This window comes from Rutidosis leptorrhynchoides, chromosome 1, assembly GCF_046630445.1.
Source record: "Rutidosis leptorrhynchoides isolate AG116_Rl617_1_P2 chromosome 1, CSIRO_AGI_Rlap_v1, whole genome shotgun sequence".
NCBI classification, from domain to species: Eukaryota; Viridiplantae; Streptophyta; class Magnoliopsida; order Asterales; family Asteraceae; genus Rutidosis; species Rutidosis leptorrhynchoides.
The window spans coordinates 549,950,375-549,969,425 of record NC_092333.1 but is presented as its reverse complement, the minus strand read 5'-3'; the positions used below and the strand labels follow the sequence as shown (position 1 = coordinate 549,969,425).

Below are 19,051 nucleotides of genomic sequence, written 5' to 3'. Positions count from 1 at the left end.
TAATTATCGTCATTTATCTTTACGCTTAAAATATAGAATCGACAAACCGGTCATTAAACGGTAAAACCCCCCTTTTATAATAATATTACTACTTATATAATTATATATATTTTGTATAAATATAGTTAAAAATATAGTAAGTATCACCAGCTCCCTGTGGAACGAACCGGACTTACTAAAAACTACACTACTCTACGATTAGGTACACTGCCTATAGTGTTGTAGCAAGGTTTAGGTATATCCCATCCGTAAATTAATAAAACTTGTGTCATATTTTGTAGTATTTTGTATTAAAAATAATACTATTTCGTACCCTCACGCTACATCATCAGTAGTGAATTCCTTGTAGGAGCATCCTACACGATTTCTTGCGCCGTTAGCTGTATTGCTAGATTCAGAGTTATTGTTGGTATGTAGCGCGGCCTGTACTGCGGCTATGTTTGAAGCAAGAAAGGCACGAAATTCCTCTTCGCTCATATTCAAGGTGTGTCCAGTAGTCGGTGCCATTTCCTTCAAAATAGTCAAATGAAACGAGTTAATCATATAGAATATCAAGAGTAGTCAATAGTATTTCGTAGCGTAATATGAACTTATTTATAAAAGCTCTTTCTTCATACTAGCGTTTTATACTCTTTAATTCGGGTAGTACCTACCCGTTAAGTTCATACTTAGTAGCTAACATACCATTTCAACTACTACAATTCTATATGAAAAACTAATCACAACAAAAAAAAATATATATATATATATATCATATTCAAACCTTTATACAATAACTTGCAAACTTACAATACCGCTATTTTACATATAGCATGAAATATAGTACATAAAACTTTGATACAAAGTAGTTGCGAAAATAATTCTAGTTAATAAATAAGGCGTTCAGCAAAGGCAATAAAGACACGTAATTCATACGTCCAGAAACAAGTCATAAATTCTGGTTTTACTAATACCACTTCCCATCCTTGGTTTTGTGAAACATAACCGTTGTGACCGATAGTAAGACAATGTGTTGTAACGTCGTCAAAAGGATGAAGGTTACGTAATGACCAACAGTCTCGTAATAACCTAAAAACCTCATTTCTTACCCCAATTACCGACTCCGTCACTTGTGGGAACGTTTTGTTTAATAGTTGTAGCCCGATGTTCTTGTTCTCACTTTGGTGAGAAGCGAACATTACTAACCCGTAAGCATAACATGCTTCATTATGTTGCATGTTAGCCGCTTTTTCTAAATCACGAAGTCCTATATTCGGATATATTGAGTCAAAATAATTTCTTAACCCGTTGCGTAAAATAGCATTTGGGTTCCTCGCAATATATGAGTCAAAGTAAACACATCGTAACTTATGGATTTCCCAATGTGATATCCCCCATCTTTCGAACGAAAGCCTTTTATAAACCAAGGCATTCTTGGAACGTTCTTCGAATGTCTTACAAACTGATCTCGCCTTAAATAGTTGTGCCGAGGAATTCTGACTGACTCTGGACAAGATTTCATCAATCATGTCTCCGGGTAGGTCTCTTAAAATATTGGGTTGTCTATTCATTTTGTGTTTTTATACTGTAAAATAGACAAGAGTTAGATTCATAAAAAAAATACTTATTAATACAAGCAATTTTTACATATATCATAAAGCATAAGCACACTATATTACATATATTACACCACACGAATACAACTATCTTATTCTGACTCGCTCGTTTCTTCTTCTTCGGTTTTGGTTCGTTTTGCCAAGTTTCTAGGGATATATGATGTTCCCCTAATACGAGCCGTCATTTTCCACATTGGTTTAGAAAAACCTGGTGGTTTAGAGGTTCCCGGGTTATTGTTACAACTTAAGAAATACGGGTGTTGACGATACATATAAAGTTCATCGGGTTTGGAATCAATTTCTCTATTTTTATGCCCTTTCCCTTATTATTCTCTTTTGCCTTATTAAATTGTGTTGGGGTAATTTCTATAACATCATCGAAATCTTTGTCGGGATCCGATTCATCGGAGAATTGGTAATCCTCCCAATACTTTGCTTCCTTGGCGGAAACACCATTGACCATAATTAACTTTGGTCGGTTGGTTGAGGATTTTCTTCTACTTAACCGTTTTATTATTTCCCCCACTGGTTCTATTTCTTCTTCCGGTACCGATTCTTCTTCCGGTTCCGATTATTCTTCCGGTTCCGACTCTTCTTCCGGTTCCTCTTCGGGAACTTGTGAATCAGTCCACGAATCATTCCAATTTATATTTGACTCTTCATTATTATTAGGTGGGTCAATGGGACTTGTTCTAGAGGTAGACATCTATCACATAATATCAAACACGTTAAGAGATTAATATATCACATAATATTCACATGTTAAAAATATATAGTTTCCAACAAAATTTGTTAAGCAATCATTTTTCAAGTAAACACGGTCGAAGTCCAGACTCACTAATGCATCCTAACAAACTCGATAAGACACACTAATGCAAAAATTCTGGTTCTCTAAGACCAACGCTCGGATACCAACTGAAATGTCCCGTTCTTATTGATTAAAAACGTTCCATATTAATTGATTTCATTGCGAGGTTTTGACCTCTATATGAGACGTTTTTCAAAGACTGCATTCATTTTAAAACAAACCATAACCTTTATTTCATCAATAAAGGTTTAAAAAGCTTTACGTAGGTTATCAAATAATGATAATCTAAAATATCCTGTTTACACACGACTATTACATAATGGTTTACAATACAAATATGTTACAACGAAATAAGTTTCTTGAATGCAGTTTTTACACAATATCATACAAGCATGGACTCCAAATCTTGTCCTTATTTAAGTATGCGACAGCGGAAGCTCTTAATAATCACCTGAGAATAAACATGCTTAAAACGTCAACAAAAATGTTGGTGATTTATAGGTTTAACCTATATATATCAAATCGTAACAATAGACCACAAGATTTCATATTTCAATATACATCCCATACATAGAGATAAAAATCATTCATATGGTGAACACCTGGTAACCGACATTAACAAGATGCATATATAAGAATATCCCCATCATTCCAGGATACCCTTCGGATATGATATAAATTTCGAAGTACTAAAGCATCCGGTACTTTAGATGGGGTTTGTTAGGCCCAATAGATCTATCTTTAGGATTCGCGTCAATTAGGGTGTCTGTTCCCTAATTCTTAGATTACCAGACTTAATAAAAAGGGGCATATTCGATTTCAATAATTCAACCATAGAATGTAGTTTCACGTACTTGTGTCTATTTTGTAAATCATTTATAAAACCTTCATGTATTCTCATCCCAAAAATATTAGATTTTTAAAAGTGGGACTATAACTCACTTTCACAGATTTTTTACTTCGTCGGGAAGTAAGACTTGGCCACTGGTCGATTCACGAACCTATAACAAATATGTACATATATATCAAAGTATGTTCAAAATATATTTACAATACTTTTAATACATTTTGATGTTTTAAGTTTTTAAGTCAGTTGTCCTCGTTAGTAACCTACAACTAGTTGTCCACAGTTAGATGTACAGAAATAAATCGATATATATTATCTTGAATCAATCCATGACCCAGTGTATACATGTCTCAGGCTAGATCACAACTCAAAGTATATATATTTTTGTAATCAACCTCAACCCTATATAGCTAACTCCAACATTACTGCATATAGAGTGTCTATGGTTGTTCCAAATAATATATATACATGGGTCGATATGATATGTCAAAACATTTGCATACGTGTCTATGGTATCCCAAGATTACATAATATATTAAAATACATGTATAATACAATATAAGTTAGCTAGGATATGATTTATATAGAATTGTTAATATTTCCCGTAGCTACAAAAATAAAAAATATCCAGTCTTGTTTTACCCATAACTTCTTCATTTTAAATCCGTTTTGAGTGAATCAAATTGATATGGTTTCATATTGAACTCGTTTTTATGAATCTAAACAGAAAAAGTATAGGTTTATAGTCAGAAATATAAGTTACAAGTCATTTTTGTAAGAGGTAGTCATTTCAGTCGAAAGAACGACGTCTTGATGACCATTTTGAAAAACATACTTCCACTTTAAGTTTAACCATGATTTTTGGATATAGTTTCATGTTCATAAGAAAAATCATTTTCCCAGAATAACAACTTTTAAATCAAAGTTTATCATAGTTTTTAATTATCAAACCCAAAACAGCCCGCGGTGTTACTACGACGGCGTATGTCCAGTTTTACGATGTTTTTCGTGTTTCCAGGTTTTAAATCATTAAGTTAGCATATCATATAGATATAGAACATGTGTTTAGTTGATTTTAAAAGTCAAATTAGAAGGATTAACTTTTGTTTGCGAACAAGTTTAGAATTAACTAAACTATGTTCTAGTGATTTCAAGTTTAAACCTTCGAATAAGATAGCTTTATATGTATGAATCGAATGATGTTATGAACATCATTACTACCTCAAGTTTTGTGGATAAACCTACTGGAAAAGTGACAAATGGATCTAGCTTCAAAGGATCTTGGATGGCTTGAAAGTTCTTGAAGTAGAATCATGACACGTAAACAAGTTCAAGTAAGATTTCCACTCGAAATAAGATTGTTATAGTTATAGAAATTGAATCAAAGTTTGAATATGAGTATTACCTTATATTAGAAAGATATCTTACTGTAAATAAGAAAGATTTCTTGAGGTTGGATGATCACTCTACAAGATTGGAAGTAAGCTAGCAAACTTGGAAGTATTCTTGATTTTATGAAACTAGAACTTGTAGAATTTATGAAGAACACTTAGAACTTGAAGATAGAACTTGAGAGAGATCAATTAGATGAAGAAAATTGAAGAATGAAAGTGTTTGTAGGTATTTTTGGTCGTTGGTGTATGGATTAGATATAAAGGATATGTAATTTTGTTTTTATGTAAATAAGTCATGAATGATTACTCATATTTTTGTAATTTTATGAGATATTTCATGCTAGTTGCCAAATGATGGTTCCCACATGTGTTAGGTGACTCAAATGGGCTGCTAAGAGCTGATCATTGGAGTGTATATACCAATAGTACATACATCTAAAAGCTGTGTATTATACGAGTACGAATACGGGTGCATACGAGTAGAATTGTTGATGAAACTGAACGAGGATGTAATTGTAAGCATTTTTGTTAAGTAGAAGTATTTTAATAAGTGTATTGAAGTCTTTCAAAAGTGTATGAATACATATTAAAACACTACATGTATATACATTTTAACTGAGTCGTTAAGTCATCGTTAGTCGTTACATGTAAGTGTTGTTTTGAAACCTTTAGGTTAACGATCTTGTTAAATGTTGTTAACCCAATGTTTATAATATCAAATGAGATTATAAATTATTATATTATCATGATATTATGATGTACGAATATCTCTTAATATGATATATATATACATTAAATGTCGTTACAACGATAATCGTTACATATATGTCTCGTTTCAAAATCATTAAGTTAGTAGTCTTGTTTTTACAAATGAAGTTCATTGTTAATATACTTAATGATATGTTTACTTATCATAATATCATGTTAACTATATATATAACCATATATATGTCATCATATAGTTTTTACAAGTTTTAACGTTCGTGAATCACCGGTCAACTTGGGTGGTCAATTGTCTATATGTAACCTATTTCAATTAATCAAGTCTTAACAAGTTTGATTGCTTAACATGTTGAAAACACTTAATCATGTAAATAACAATTTCATTTAATATATATATATATAAACATGGAAAAGTTCGGGTCACTACACACGGTCCGGGTAGGAGCAAAAACCTTACGCGTTTCGCGTGGCTATATACGCGATCCGCGTAAGTTGAAACAGAACTTTTCTTATTTTTATTATTATTATTTTTTTTCATTTGTTCTTTGTTGGTCCCGTGTTGACGTATATTGACCTGGAACTTTCATTTGAACTCTTTTTCTTCGATCATTTTGGACTTTCATTCGGATAAACGTTATCTCGATATATATTTGGTTAAAACCCATCGTTTATTATCATTTCTTCAAACTTCAAGTTCACGTTTACTTTTTACGTTTTTCTCGTGAATTATGCATTTGAATGTCTTCGTGTCGGTAAAAGTCGATGAAATATAAAATGATATTGCGTCGAAATATATGTATGTTTAAAGCAATATCATCAAGCTAATTTGCACGGCGCCCTCCCCATTTTACGAGACAGATCCTCTCATGGTTAGGATAAGTCTGACCACTTGGCGACCCTGTTTGATGCTGAGGTCTGTGGATTTCCTGCTGATTTTTGAGATGACTTTTCTAGATTTTCGTCAACCTACAGCTGGTCTGGACGACAACTTCTTGACCTAAATCAAGAAGCGCGTGTCTTTTTGGGAAAACTTTACTTCCTTTTAATGATGGAATTGATTCATCGTGTAGATCCATATTTCTTTCAAATATATTACAGTAAATCGGGTAAAAGTTATTAGTTTAGTCCAAAGCAAAAGTACCTGCAATAATCTTGTACAAAATATGTGATATATGTTTTAAAGAACTTCGTGAATTCTTCTCACATTTGGCTTTCATTTATTTTTTTCTTTGCCTTTTTATTCTCTTCTATTCCATTTTAAATGAATTCAAGCATTTTAGGTTGTTTCTCAATTTACGTCCTTTCCGAAGTAACGATAATTTCGGTATTAACACCTAGTTTTATCGTTCAAAAATATGTATAAACATGATTTTGAATTCATTTAGCTGAAATTTTTTCAAATTTTCACAAAATTTGGCAATTAAACCAAGTGTAAACCCGAGAGAATTTATAACCCTTCTCCACACTTGAGATCATGCAATGCCCTCATTTGCATGAAATCAGACTATAATTATAAATTCATGAGAGTGATTAGTGTAGAAAAGTGATTAAAAATACCCAGTTTGTAATTACTAAACTCGTCGAATGATAGATGGCGCGCCTCATCGTTCATTCCTTTTGTTGTAATTTCAAATATGTTTTGCGTCTTATCGTCAAAATTAGTAGCTTTTGCTGAACTTAATGTCAGTCTTTGAAAGTGCGCTGTTTTACCCTGTTTTACATAAGATAAACTACAAATATATATATATATATATATATATATATATATATATATATATATATAACCTTTATTTATTAAAACAATTTAAATGAATAATTTTTTTTAAAAATTTTGTTTCCTTTTACTTTAGGTAGTTTCGGTACGTTTACCTAGTCCGTCCCTCGACAAAATTTAAAATTTGTCGTTTTTAAAGCGATTGTTTTAAAAGCAAAGATTTTTGGGGTTTTTTAATTTTTTTTTGGTATACTTTAGATCAATAATATTAAAAATAATGATAACAAAATTTTTCGCCCCGTCATTGGGTAAAGTAATTTCGGTTCCATGACCTAGTCTTTAACTTACGACGAATTTTAGAAATCATTTTTTTAAACTTAGTGAAATAAAGTAAATTTTGTTTTTAAATTCACACAAAACATAAATTTAAAAAACATATTAATTTCATATAAAACCTATAAAAAAAATCAGAATGGGGGGAGAAAACTAGTTCTTTAGTGTCTGCTAGTGGAAAAGACCAATCGAATTCCATTCTCGGAACTACACGAGAACAGAACATCTAACTCTAGACAACATTTTCTTTTTAGAACATTTGAATCTCCCCACAATTAGGTAGCTGTGGTGTCAAAATTGTGATTAACTTCATCGTCAATTTCTCTTGGATCATAATCAACTTGCATATATGTGACTTTTGCTTTAAGCCATTGGTCGGATTCTTGTGTAATATCCATAAATTCAACTAGTTTCACCTTTTCTTTAGGCGATAGATTGGATACTAACCGGTTACATAACTTAAAGTTCCCCTTGGTTCTAGAATCGCGAATCCGTTTAATAAGTTTCTTCATTGAACTATTAATAACGGGGTCATTTAATTTCGTATTAACAACGGGGTTCTTTGTTATCAAGTCATCATTAGGTGTTACTTCATCTTCCCCACACTTAGGCGTTTTATTATTGTTAAGCACTACCGTTGGAGTTGGGAAAACAATATGGTTCTTACAAATCATTTTTGTTGGTTCAACAGTTTTAGTTGGTGGAGATTTAGCCTTTCGACTCACAAAGGTGACCGATTTGTCACCATCACTAAGTGTCATTCTACCCTCTCTTACATCAAATAACGCCCCGGTGGACGCTAAGAATGGTCGACTTAAAATTAGAGGAATGTTTGAGTCCTCTTCTATGTCAATAACAATAAATTCGACTAAAAAGGTTAAATTATCCACTTGAACGGGTAGGTTGTCAGAAATTCCAACTGGGTGCTTAATGGTTTTATCAAATAGTCTAATACTCATTTTCGTTGGACTTAACTCACCTACTCCTAATCTCTTATATAATGAAAGAGGCATAACACTTATACTCGCACCTAAATCTGCTAGTGCATCATACATGACACAATCACTAAGTAGACAAGGAACAATAAATTCATCCGGATCACCTAACCTGGGTGGAACTTTTGGTGGAACTGTCTTCTTCGGGTTTATTTTTACGGTTTTTGTTTCTTGCACTTTCTTATTCTTCTTCTTCTTTCCAGAGGTATCACAAACTTTATTACCTATCACTTGCTCATACTCAACTCCTTTTCTTGGAAACGGGATGGGTGGTCTGTAGGGTGCCACCACTGGCTTTACATACTCGGGTGGTGGTGGTGGTGTTGTAACTTCTTCATTGTTACTCACATCAAAAACCTTCCCATCTTCTGATGATGGTTTTTCAGAATTCGTTGATACCATATTAACATTCTCATTCTGAGAATTTACTTCAGTATCACTCGGTAGCTTTCCTTGTTCCCTCTCACTCATCATGCTAGCAAGAGTACCTACGTATTTTTCTAGATTCAAAATGGAAGCTTGTTGAGTTCTTAATGACTGATCAAACCTCTCATTTGTTTGGGTTTGAGATGTAATAAATTGTGTTTAAGATTCCATTAGCTTTGCCATCATTTCTTCCAGGTTTGACTTTTTCTCTTCGGTTTGTTGTGGTGGTTTATACAAACCAGGTCTTTGTTGATTGAAAGTGTTGTTTTGAGTTGGTTAGTTATTCGGACCTTGTTGATTATACGAGTTATTATTGGGTCCATTTGGATTGTAAAGAATGTTTTGATTTCGATTGAAGTTTGGCCTTGACGGGTGATAATTATTTTGATAATTATTTCCCGGCCTTTGGTTCATATAGGAAACATTCTCACGTTGTTCCATGGTTTGTTCAATATTATAATCTTTCGTTAAGTGTGGTACACCGTATTGCTCACAACTGATTCGTATTGCGTGAATATCTTTAGTCATCTTTTCCATTCGTCTCTCGAAAGCATCTATTTTTGCGGAAACGGAATCAAAGTCATGGCTAGAATCAGCTCTAGCCACTTTAGATGAACGAAAAATATCGTTTTCCTGGTGCCACTCATGCGAGTGGGAGGCTGTGTTATCAATGATTTTGTGAGCTTCGATTGCGGTTTTCTTCATAATGGAACCACCAGCTGCTGTGTCGATGTCTTTTCGTGTAGCAACGTCGACACCTTGGTAGAATATTTGTACTATTTGATAAGTGTCTAAACCGTGCTGAGGACATCCTCTCAACAACTTTCCGAATCTTGTCCACGCTTCATATAATGTTTCATTTGGCTTTTGCGTGAACGTAACAATTTCTTCTTGAAGTCTCACGGCTTTAAATGCCGGAAAGAATCTTTTAAGAAATTTCTCAACTAAAATATCTCATGTGTCAATCGCTCCTTCGGGTAACGATTCCAACCAATCTTTGGCTTCTCCCTTTAAAGTCCAGGGGAACAACATGAGATTGATCTGTTCATCCTCAACTTCTCTGATTTTGAATAGAGTACAGATCCTATTAAAGGTTCGAAGATGTTCGTTTGGATCTTCTTTTGGCGTACCACTATATTGGCATTGATTAGTTACCATGTGTAGGATTTGTCCTTTGATTTCATAATCTGGCGCATTAACATCTCGCTTAATAATGGCGTGACCTTGGCCTGTGCGTGTGGCTCTCATTCGGTCTTCCATACTTTGAGGTTTTGTTACTTCCATAATTGAATTTGTTGAATCCAAATCACTAGAAGATTCTGATTTAACGATTTGTGGTTCAGGAGGAATGATTAGTGGTTCAGGATCTTGGAATTGTCCTTGAATATCCTCCGGGTTCTCAATTGTGAAGTCGGGTTCAAAAAATGGATTATTGAAAATTTGAATTGAAGTATTCGGTCGACTAGATGATGATTCTAAAGAAAAATCAACGACGAAAATATTGACTAGATGTCTTAATCTAGTTACAGGAGGTGAACGTATGAAAGGTGGTGAACGTTTTGCTCGGTGCATTCACTGAATATCCTATTAGAAATTATATAAGTTATCAAATTAATAGACTTTTCTGCTTTTGCTCACGTTTCAAATAGCCAAAAGATGCAGCAGAGAGCCATGATCCTTTAAGTCGGAAAATCCACAACTCAGCCACTAACAAATCCAACTATTACTACGAAGCAGAAAATTTTGGAAATTTAACCGCTTAAAATAATTTTTCGTCGAAATTTAAAGAAAATAAAGAAAATTCTATGTCCTAAAAACTAGAGCGTAGAAATGAGAAAGAAAAAGCGCGTCGAAAAATAAGAGGTCGGAAAAACAAGCGTCGAAAAACAAAAAGTCAAAAAATAATAATAAGAAAGTAGAGCGTCGAAACTTAAAAGTCTAAAAACTAAAAATTAAAACTTGCGTCTAAAGGTATTAAAGCTTAAAAGGAATTCTATATCCAAAACGACAATTACTTAAAAAGGCACTAAAATTTATTAAATACTAAAACGATAAGCGACGTCGTAAAATTCTAAAGCGTCTAAATCTTAATCTAAAGAAAAAGCACTTAAGGAATTTTACGGCAAAGCGTAAAATTTTAGAAATATAAAATAACTACGGCAAAAACTAAGTTTAAAACTAATTACGAACGATAAAAATACAAATTACGAATTAAACGATAATAAAGAAAAATACAAAATACAAAAATAAACTAAGTTGATAAAAATACAATTTTACAAAAATATTATTTTTATATTATTATTTTATAAAAATATTATTCTATATATTTAATAATAATAATAACAATTAATATTACAAATTATAAATAAAACTAAATACAAATTAATAATATATAAATTAAAACCCTAAATTAATTAAGTAATAATAATTATATATAAAAAAAACGTAACCCTAATCCAACAGTCAAAGGTTTCAGAACTGTCTTTTCACCTCATGCGACCGCATGAGGTTTCCTTGGTCTGGCCATGCGATCGCATGGCTTCGGGTACCAGGCCTTTGTTGGGCTTCGACAGGCTTCGGCCCAATTTTAGTATTAATTTTTTTTTCTGAGTTTAACTTATATAAAATATAAATATAAACTTATTAGTTTTATAAAAAAATATTACTTATTAGTTTTATAATTCTAAAATATAAACTTTTTTTAATTTAAATACTTAAAAATATAGAATTATATTTTTCTTTTTTCTTTTTTTTTATGTTTTTATATTTTTAAACTTATATAATTTTTTTTACAAAAATAGATTAAAAACTAATATTTTTATTTATTTTTTTTAGAATATAGCATTTCGCTTCGCTTCCCCGGCAGCGGCGTTAAAAATACTTGATGTGTGCAGCGGTGTATACAAAATACTATTATTGTTTACTACGAAATACGACGAAATATTACACAAGTTTTATTATTTATTTACGGATGGGATATACTAAACCTTGCTACAACACTACAGGCAGTGTACCTAATCGTAGAGTAGTGTAGTTTTTAGTAAGTCCGGTTCATTCCACAGGGAGCTAGTGATTACGTACTATATTTTTAACAACTATATTTATACAAAATATATATAATTTTATATAGGTAGTATTATTATTATAAAAGGGAGGTTTTACCGTTTAATGACCGGTTTGTCGATTTTATATTTTTTAAGCGTAAAGATAAATGACAATAATTAAAGTGCGTAAAATAAATAACGATAAATAAATGACGATAAATAAAATAACAGTAAATAAAATTACGATGAGAAATACAATAAAAGAATTATGCTTATTTAAACTTCCGTAATCATGATGTTTGACGTTTTGATTTTAATTTATTTCTCTGGGTTAATTGTCCTTTGTCCTGGCTTATTTGATACCTATCTGGGTTTTGCCCATAATAGTCCATCGGTCATAATTATAATATGCTCGTCAAATTAACCTTATTTCCGAAGTCAAATATTCCAACTAATTAGGGATTCGAACTGTAACAAGGTTTTAATACTTTGTTAATAATTGCACCAGGTTATCGACTGCGTGTAATCCAAGATTTTAATACTTTGTTAACAATTACACTAATTATCCTTGTATGTAATCCACCCCTATTTTAATGAGATATGAATATTAATTTACCCACTTGATCAGTTTGAATAATCAATTACCCAGCCCGTATAATTAATTAAATGATTGTAAAGGATGTCGTATAAACGTCACTAAATAGGACATACATAATCATTTAATAATTATTGGATTAACTAATTTGAAGATAGGTTCGACAGATTCCAATGAGTTGTCATTCGATTAGACAATACCCCCATCTATTAATAGTCAATAGTCCAATGTCCACAAGTGTCAGTCTTTTGTCCAAACCCTAATTATGGTACAAAATCCAATAACCCCGTCTTAATATTTAGTCCAACATCACGATTACTTCGGCTCAAATAAGCATAATAATAACTTAGTTACGAGACATTAATTTAAAAAGGAAGAACATAGCTTACAGTGGTGATTAATCGCGTAGCGTTACACGGACAGAGTTCCGTCTTACAAAAACTTAAAACATTTCTTACATTAACCCAATTATTATTAAACTTAATTTCAACTTTAAATTATAAATATAAATATATATAATTCTTTACAGAGGAAGAAAGAAAATTGAGGTGTGTATAATTCGTTCAATTCGTCGCCTTTTATAGCACCTGACCAGCATTTTACTTCCATGCGATCGCATGGGGATATAGCACAGAAGCCATGCGATAGCATGGCCCCTCTGGCCAGCTAACAATCCTTTGTTTTTTAGTTTGCCGACACTTTATTTAAATATATATATAATATATATAATTTTATATATAATATATATATTATATTATATTCTTGTGCATAGTTGACTTGTAATTTTAGCTCCGTTGACTTGCGCGTTGATGCACGGTTTATGTCCCGATTTCGGATTTTCGAACGTCCTTTCGTACGATTTAATATCTTGTACTTTGAGTTCCGTGACTTGTACTATTGTCATTTTTGAATGTTTCTCATCAATAAATTGAACCACATGAATTATATCTTGTACGTTTGAGCTTTTTGGTCATTTGCATCTTCAAATCGTCGTTTTCTTCTTTTGTCTTCGCACTTATTTATTTAAACGATTATTACTTGAAAATAGAACAATTGCAACTAAAAGCTTTACATATTGGAAGAATATTGAGCCTAAATATATGTTTATTTGGAGCACTATCAAAATATAAAATCGACAAACCAGTCATTAAACGGTAAAACCCCCTTTTATAATAATAATATTACTATATATAATTATATATATTTTGTATAAATATAGTTTTATAAAAATATAGTACGTAATCACTAGCTCCCTGTAGAACAAACCGGACTTACTAAAAACTACACTACTCTACGATTAGGTACACTGCCTATAAGTGTTGTAGCAAGGTTTAGGTATATCCCATCCGTAAATTAATTAAAACTTGTGTAATTTGTATCGTATTTTGTAATAAAAATAATAATATTTCGTATACCATCGCTCGCACATCATCTACATTACATTACTGATTACTAACAAACTATAGCTCACCAACATTCATGTTGACTTTTTAAGCATGTATTTCTCAGGTGCTTAGACGTTGTTGCCTCCGCTGTTAGACTTGCTGTTATAGTCTTGGTGTTAGACTTGCTGTTACAGACTCGCTGTGTTAGACTTCCGCTGCATTACTTAGAGATGTCTCGAGCATGGAACTTTTATTTTGCATTCACAACTTATGTTACATTTGAACAATGGCTTTGTAATGACCTTTGTGTCACGTACTTATGTTAATGCTTTCTATTCATAGAAGCCCGTTATCTTTGTAAAATATTTGACGTTGGTAAAGACGTCACCTTTTCATGAATGCAAAACTTGTTTTAAAACAGCATGTAGTATTGTACCGTGTAATGGACCTATTGTTGATGATCCGTACACGTTGATTTTGTACGGGGCGTCACACAATCATTCTTGTCTTTTATCGCCACATAATAAGGTTAAAAGGATCGTGGCCTGCCAATAGTACATCTTTGAGTGAGCTGACCCGACAAAAGTAAAAAGTGTTTTGTCGGACTTGACCTCTTGTCTGCCAGGTGTCTTCTGCCAGCTACATCATCGTCTGACATCTGCACGTCACCAATGCGCACGAATGGGATTAGCGCTATACAGGTTACGTTAGCGCTTTCTGCCTACGCGCGCGTTTCTTATAGCTCTTGCGGCTATGCTGTTTGATGCGCTACACGAGCTGATCGGGTATGCGTATCATTAGTTATAGATTTTTGTCAAAAAAAAAAAAAAATCAATAACAAGTATTAGAGTGTAATAAATACATAATGTAAAAATACAAAAAAAAATATTGCCAAAACATTGTTCACCACCAAAGTCGATCATGAGAATTTGAATGCCAAGTAGGTCTATCTCCAAAATATGCCCCCCGCCTCGTCAAAAATTCAAAAAAATTACTAAAAATTTAAGGGTTTAAAACCTAGTCAAAGCTAGGTGGTTGATCCCTACGCCTATGTTTATTAAATGAATAAAATAAAATATTTATGTTACAACATACGAATCATCTAAAAGGATGTATGCGTGCATTTTTTGATGCTAAAACTTCAAATATTTTTATCACAATCTAGATAGAAATCTATTTTCAATCTTATGACCCTATCAAATTATCAACCTTCAAATCTTTTTTCTTCCTTCAAAACATAAACACGGATATAATAGACACTGAATTAATATTCAGAAATATAAACTTTAAACAGTCATCGGGTTCAACATAATGTAAAATGCTTCCAAATAGTATCAAAGTGAGTTTGTTTCCGAGACCTAGTCAGCCGTCATGATATGATGCGAATATAGCGTCTGGTCAAAACACTAATGATAACCATTAAAATTCGAATCTAACGATCTAATGAAAACTAATAAAATTTGAACATCAAATGTCGTGTTTGAACACGTTCGTACACCCTTGTGTCCAAAAAGAAGCTTTTTTATTTGTACTTGTCAAGTACTAACGGGGTTGTTCGGACAATGTTTGAACCTACATCATGGGATCTTAGTTGTATTTTATCGGTCAACAAAGTTTATTAGACCATAAACTTGTTCAAACTCCTATGATGTAAATTTGTATTTTTTTTCTAAAAAAGTGTATTTCACTATTTTGTCTCAACCCTTTGAAAAGATGTGAATATTCCTCATTTTACCAATAAAATAACGTCAATGGCAGCATATTTAAGAAGCCCACTTAATGGCCCATTTTTAATACTAGCCTACCGCAGACATCGAAAAAGGCCCAAATACACTGACCACCCACACATATATTTATTTTAGCAGGCAAACCTAACCCTAAAATCAGAAGCATCAGACTCTCTTGCAGCCGAAAACGAAGACCAGAGCCAGCCACAAAATCACACGAATCAACCATGGGTAACCTTCCTGATTTTTCAATTTAACCATTTATATAACTGTTTCTGTACTCTTTCGATGGTTAATCGATGTAAAATTTCAGTTATAATCGATCAATAAATAATGAAATTCGTTTAACAGGAAAGGTTCACGGATCTTTGGCTCGTGCCGGTAAAGTGAGAGGTCAAACACCAAAGGTTGCGAAGCAAGACAAGAAGAAGCAGCCACGTGGCCGTGCACATAAACGCATTCAATACAACCGTCGTTTCGTCACCGCCGGTAAATTGCTACTACTTTCTATTTTTTTTCTTTTTTTTTTCCTTTTTTAATTTCCTGTTAGTTATTGGTTTACGGTTGAAAGGAATTTAAATTAATGTTTGTGTTTTTACTTCTTTTATATGTGGTTTCAGTTAGGATTAAAATATCCAATTTTGGATGTGAAAATGAAAATTTAGTTTTGTCCAGAGGCCATTCTATTATCAATAAGCAACTAATTTACTAACCTTACATATATTGATGTAAGTGTACAACACAGTAGCTACCATGAAAAAAAAATGTATACTTATTTGTTTGTTAATGACAAAGGTATCACTAAAGTTATTTTTTAACAATAGTTTTTTTGATGGACTGATATTATGAACATGATTTGCTAAGATATTTATGGGTTGTTTAATGGCCTTTAAATAGCAACTTTGACTGTTCATAGTTTGATGTAGCTTATGTGGTATGGATGTATGGTTAACACATGTTAAAATGTAAATTACAAGTAAAAGTAGGCTGCTTTATTTAATTTTTCAGAAAAGCAGGATTTAGGAACGCATGTTAAAATGCTAATGATCTTGTGGATGATAATAGTAAAAGTAGTGTTTAGGAACACCAACAGCCTTTGCAGTCTTTAGTTTTTTGTTTTGAATGCTTTGGTGGTTTTATTATTTGGTTTGCCAAGTTAGTAATTATGACAGATAGACTATTATTTTAAATCATAAGTTTGTTTGTTTTTTTATATAATTGTGTTACAGAGTCTTTGCTAATTGGGCTTGTTTTTCGGAAGTATATATGCTGAAGTTTATGAATTATGATTTTTATGCAGTTGTTGGTTTCGGAAAGAAGAGAGGACCAAACTCATCAGAGAAATAGACCCCGTGTTGTCATTAATTGTTTTGTTTAATGTTTAGAAGGCATGTTTAGTTTGTTTATGCTATACAATAGTCTTATGTTCGCCAAACACTTTTGAACTTATCCGCAATATGAGTTGATGTTTCGTGTTTCGTTTGTTATATTGGGTATTTTCTCCGTATTTTACTAAATCTTTGTTTGTTAATTCTTTCTTCTCTACATATGATATGCAAATAAAAATTCTATTGTAAAGGAATAAAGCCAGAACAGCCATATTGCAAGGGTTGTAAGATGCTATACTTTTGCCTGATAACATTATGTCGACTTATGCTCGATTATGCATACTGAAATTGAGTTCTGTTTGTCAACTTGATGATGTTCGACTTTGGTCAAGTTTTACAAATTTTGTTTTTGCGTTCTAAGAGTTTAAATTAAACCAGATTGTTTGAGACTTTGGGAATTATATCTATTTTCAGTAAGGTTAAAGTTATATACTAAGCAGTTTTGTGTGCATGTAGCCATGTACACTTGGTCTTATAATCATTCAGATATAACGAAATGATATGACCAGTTAAGTTGAACTTGCAGATGCTTTTCAAATTTGTACGTACTAAAAAACTTTCATATCTTTTGATTACATTGCTTTTGATGATAATGGATTGTAAAATAGCGTGATGCAAATGTACACACAAAATAGTAAGGCTTAAGAAAAGCTAGAACCTGTTGTAATTGTACATCTTGTTGATATGTATTCAAATTGACTTTTTTATTTACTAATGGAGTATATGCTTTAAGTTTGACTTTTATTGTATAGGTTGTAATTACAAAACACGTTACTGTATGTGGTGAGGCTGAAACCTATTACTGTACATGAGATGTTATATGTGGTGAGTTTAATACAGTTTAATACCACTACTATTTTAGTTTAATGAATTTGATAACAAAATGATAAAGCCGTGTACAATACACATAAACTTGTCCTCTCATTTTCTTTTCCCCTTAATCAAGACTTATGCAATAAGCATGCAAATTTATACCCTAACTTTTAACCTACCCTTACCACCATGTCCCAAATTTCCCCTCTAGGTAATAAACTTCCTACAAATTATGTACCCGTGCTCTAATTATCGTCATAATCATCATATTAATACACGGGCCCAGTGCTCGAAAGTAGAAAAGAGAAGGGTTACAAGCTTTAAATGGAAGCCCTAGTAAATGGCGACAACTCTAAGTGTCTTAAGGCCAAGGACAAAACAAACCAACACTGACTTTTCATGTATTTGACAACTCTTTGGACTTTTGTTTGTATGTTTCGTTTCAACCCCGAAAAACGAAAATATGTCTCACGATCTTTTCAAGAAAACTTCTAGCATACCAACACCACGTAAGGAAATGGAGATAATTAAAAAATCACGTAAATTAACTGCAACTAAGACTATTATCTACTCCGTATATACACGGGTAACGTAACTTAACAAATCAGCTGAGCCTTTTGTAGATTCTGAAGCTGATATGTCCTTCCAAGTGATGCAGTTTTAACATGCTAAAACTTCAATAGCAAAAAAGTGAACGATGATGCGGATTTGTTTTATAAATGACCTTTTTGCTATAATGTAAATTCTGCAACTCTTCAGCAGGCTGAGAAGTCGGATCCGATCGTTATAGCGGATGCTGGGATATCGGGTCATCTAGTAACAAAGATTCAAAAGATATTCATCCAGAAGTATCCACAACAAGCAGGTAAGCACTATTATTATCTCGGTGTCGGGTCATTGTCATAACTACGGGTGGCAAAATAGTTGAGTTGCACGGGTCAAAAATGGGTATTTTTTGTACTAGATGAAAGTGGCTGGACAGGGGCAGGTTGGTTGAAACACCTTTCGTCCATTTAATACTTCACATTAATGGGTCAAATGAGTACTTGTAAAAAGATAACTAGTTAACTACAGAGAAATGAATCAAACAGTTAAAAAGTATTTTTTTTCATAAAAATAGTGAATCAGGTTATAATTTACAGCTCCAGATTGAGCATATTTCATATATCATATATTAAATTCCATATTAACTAATAACTTAATAAACTAATGTGACAAAATAGCACACTGGTCATCTGTAGGACATGAAAATCTGCACATAGTT

General features: G+C 32.5%; 1 protein-coding gene and 1 non-coding gene across 2 annotated transcripts; both read left to right on the top strand.

Annotated features, from left to right (window-relative positions):
* The first annotated feature begins 9,628 nt into the window (after nucleotides 1–9,628).
* On the top strand, nucleotides 9,629–9,735 carry LOC139886924 (small nucleolar RNA R71). The gene has a single exon (XR_011772784.1). It is a non-coding gene; the product is annotated as a small nucleolar RNA R71 (small nucleolar RNA).
* Nucleotides 9,736–15,716: 5,981 nt separating this feature from the next.
* On the top strand, nucleotides 15,717–17,073 carry LOC139879214 (small ribosomal subunit protein eS30z/eS30y/eS30x-like). Its single transcript, XM_071865408.1, has 3 exons — nucleotides 15,717–15,817; nucleotides 15,938–16,075; nucleotides 16,887–17,073. Exons 1-3 carry the CDS (start codon nucleotides 15,814–15,816, stop codon nucleotides 16,931–16,933), a joined length of 189 nt encoding a protein of 62 aa, XP_071721509.1. The 5' UTR covers nucleotides 15,717–15,813; the 3' UTR covers nucleotides 16,934–17,073.
* The last annotated feature ends 1,978 nt before the right edge of the window (nucleotides 17,074–19,051 follow it).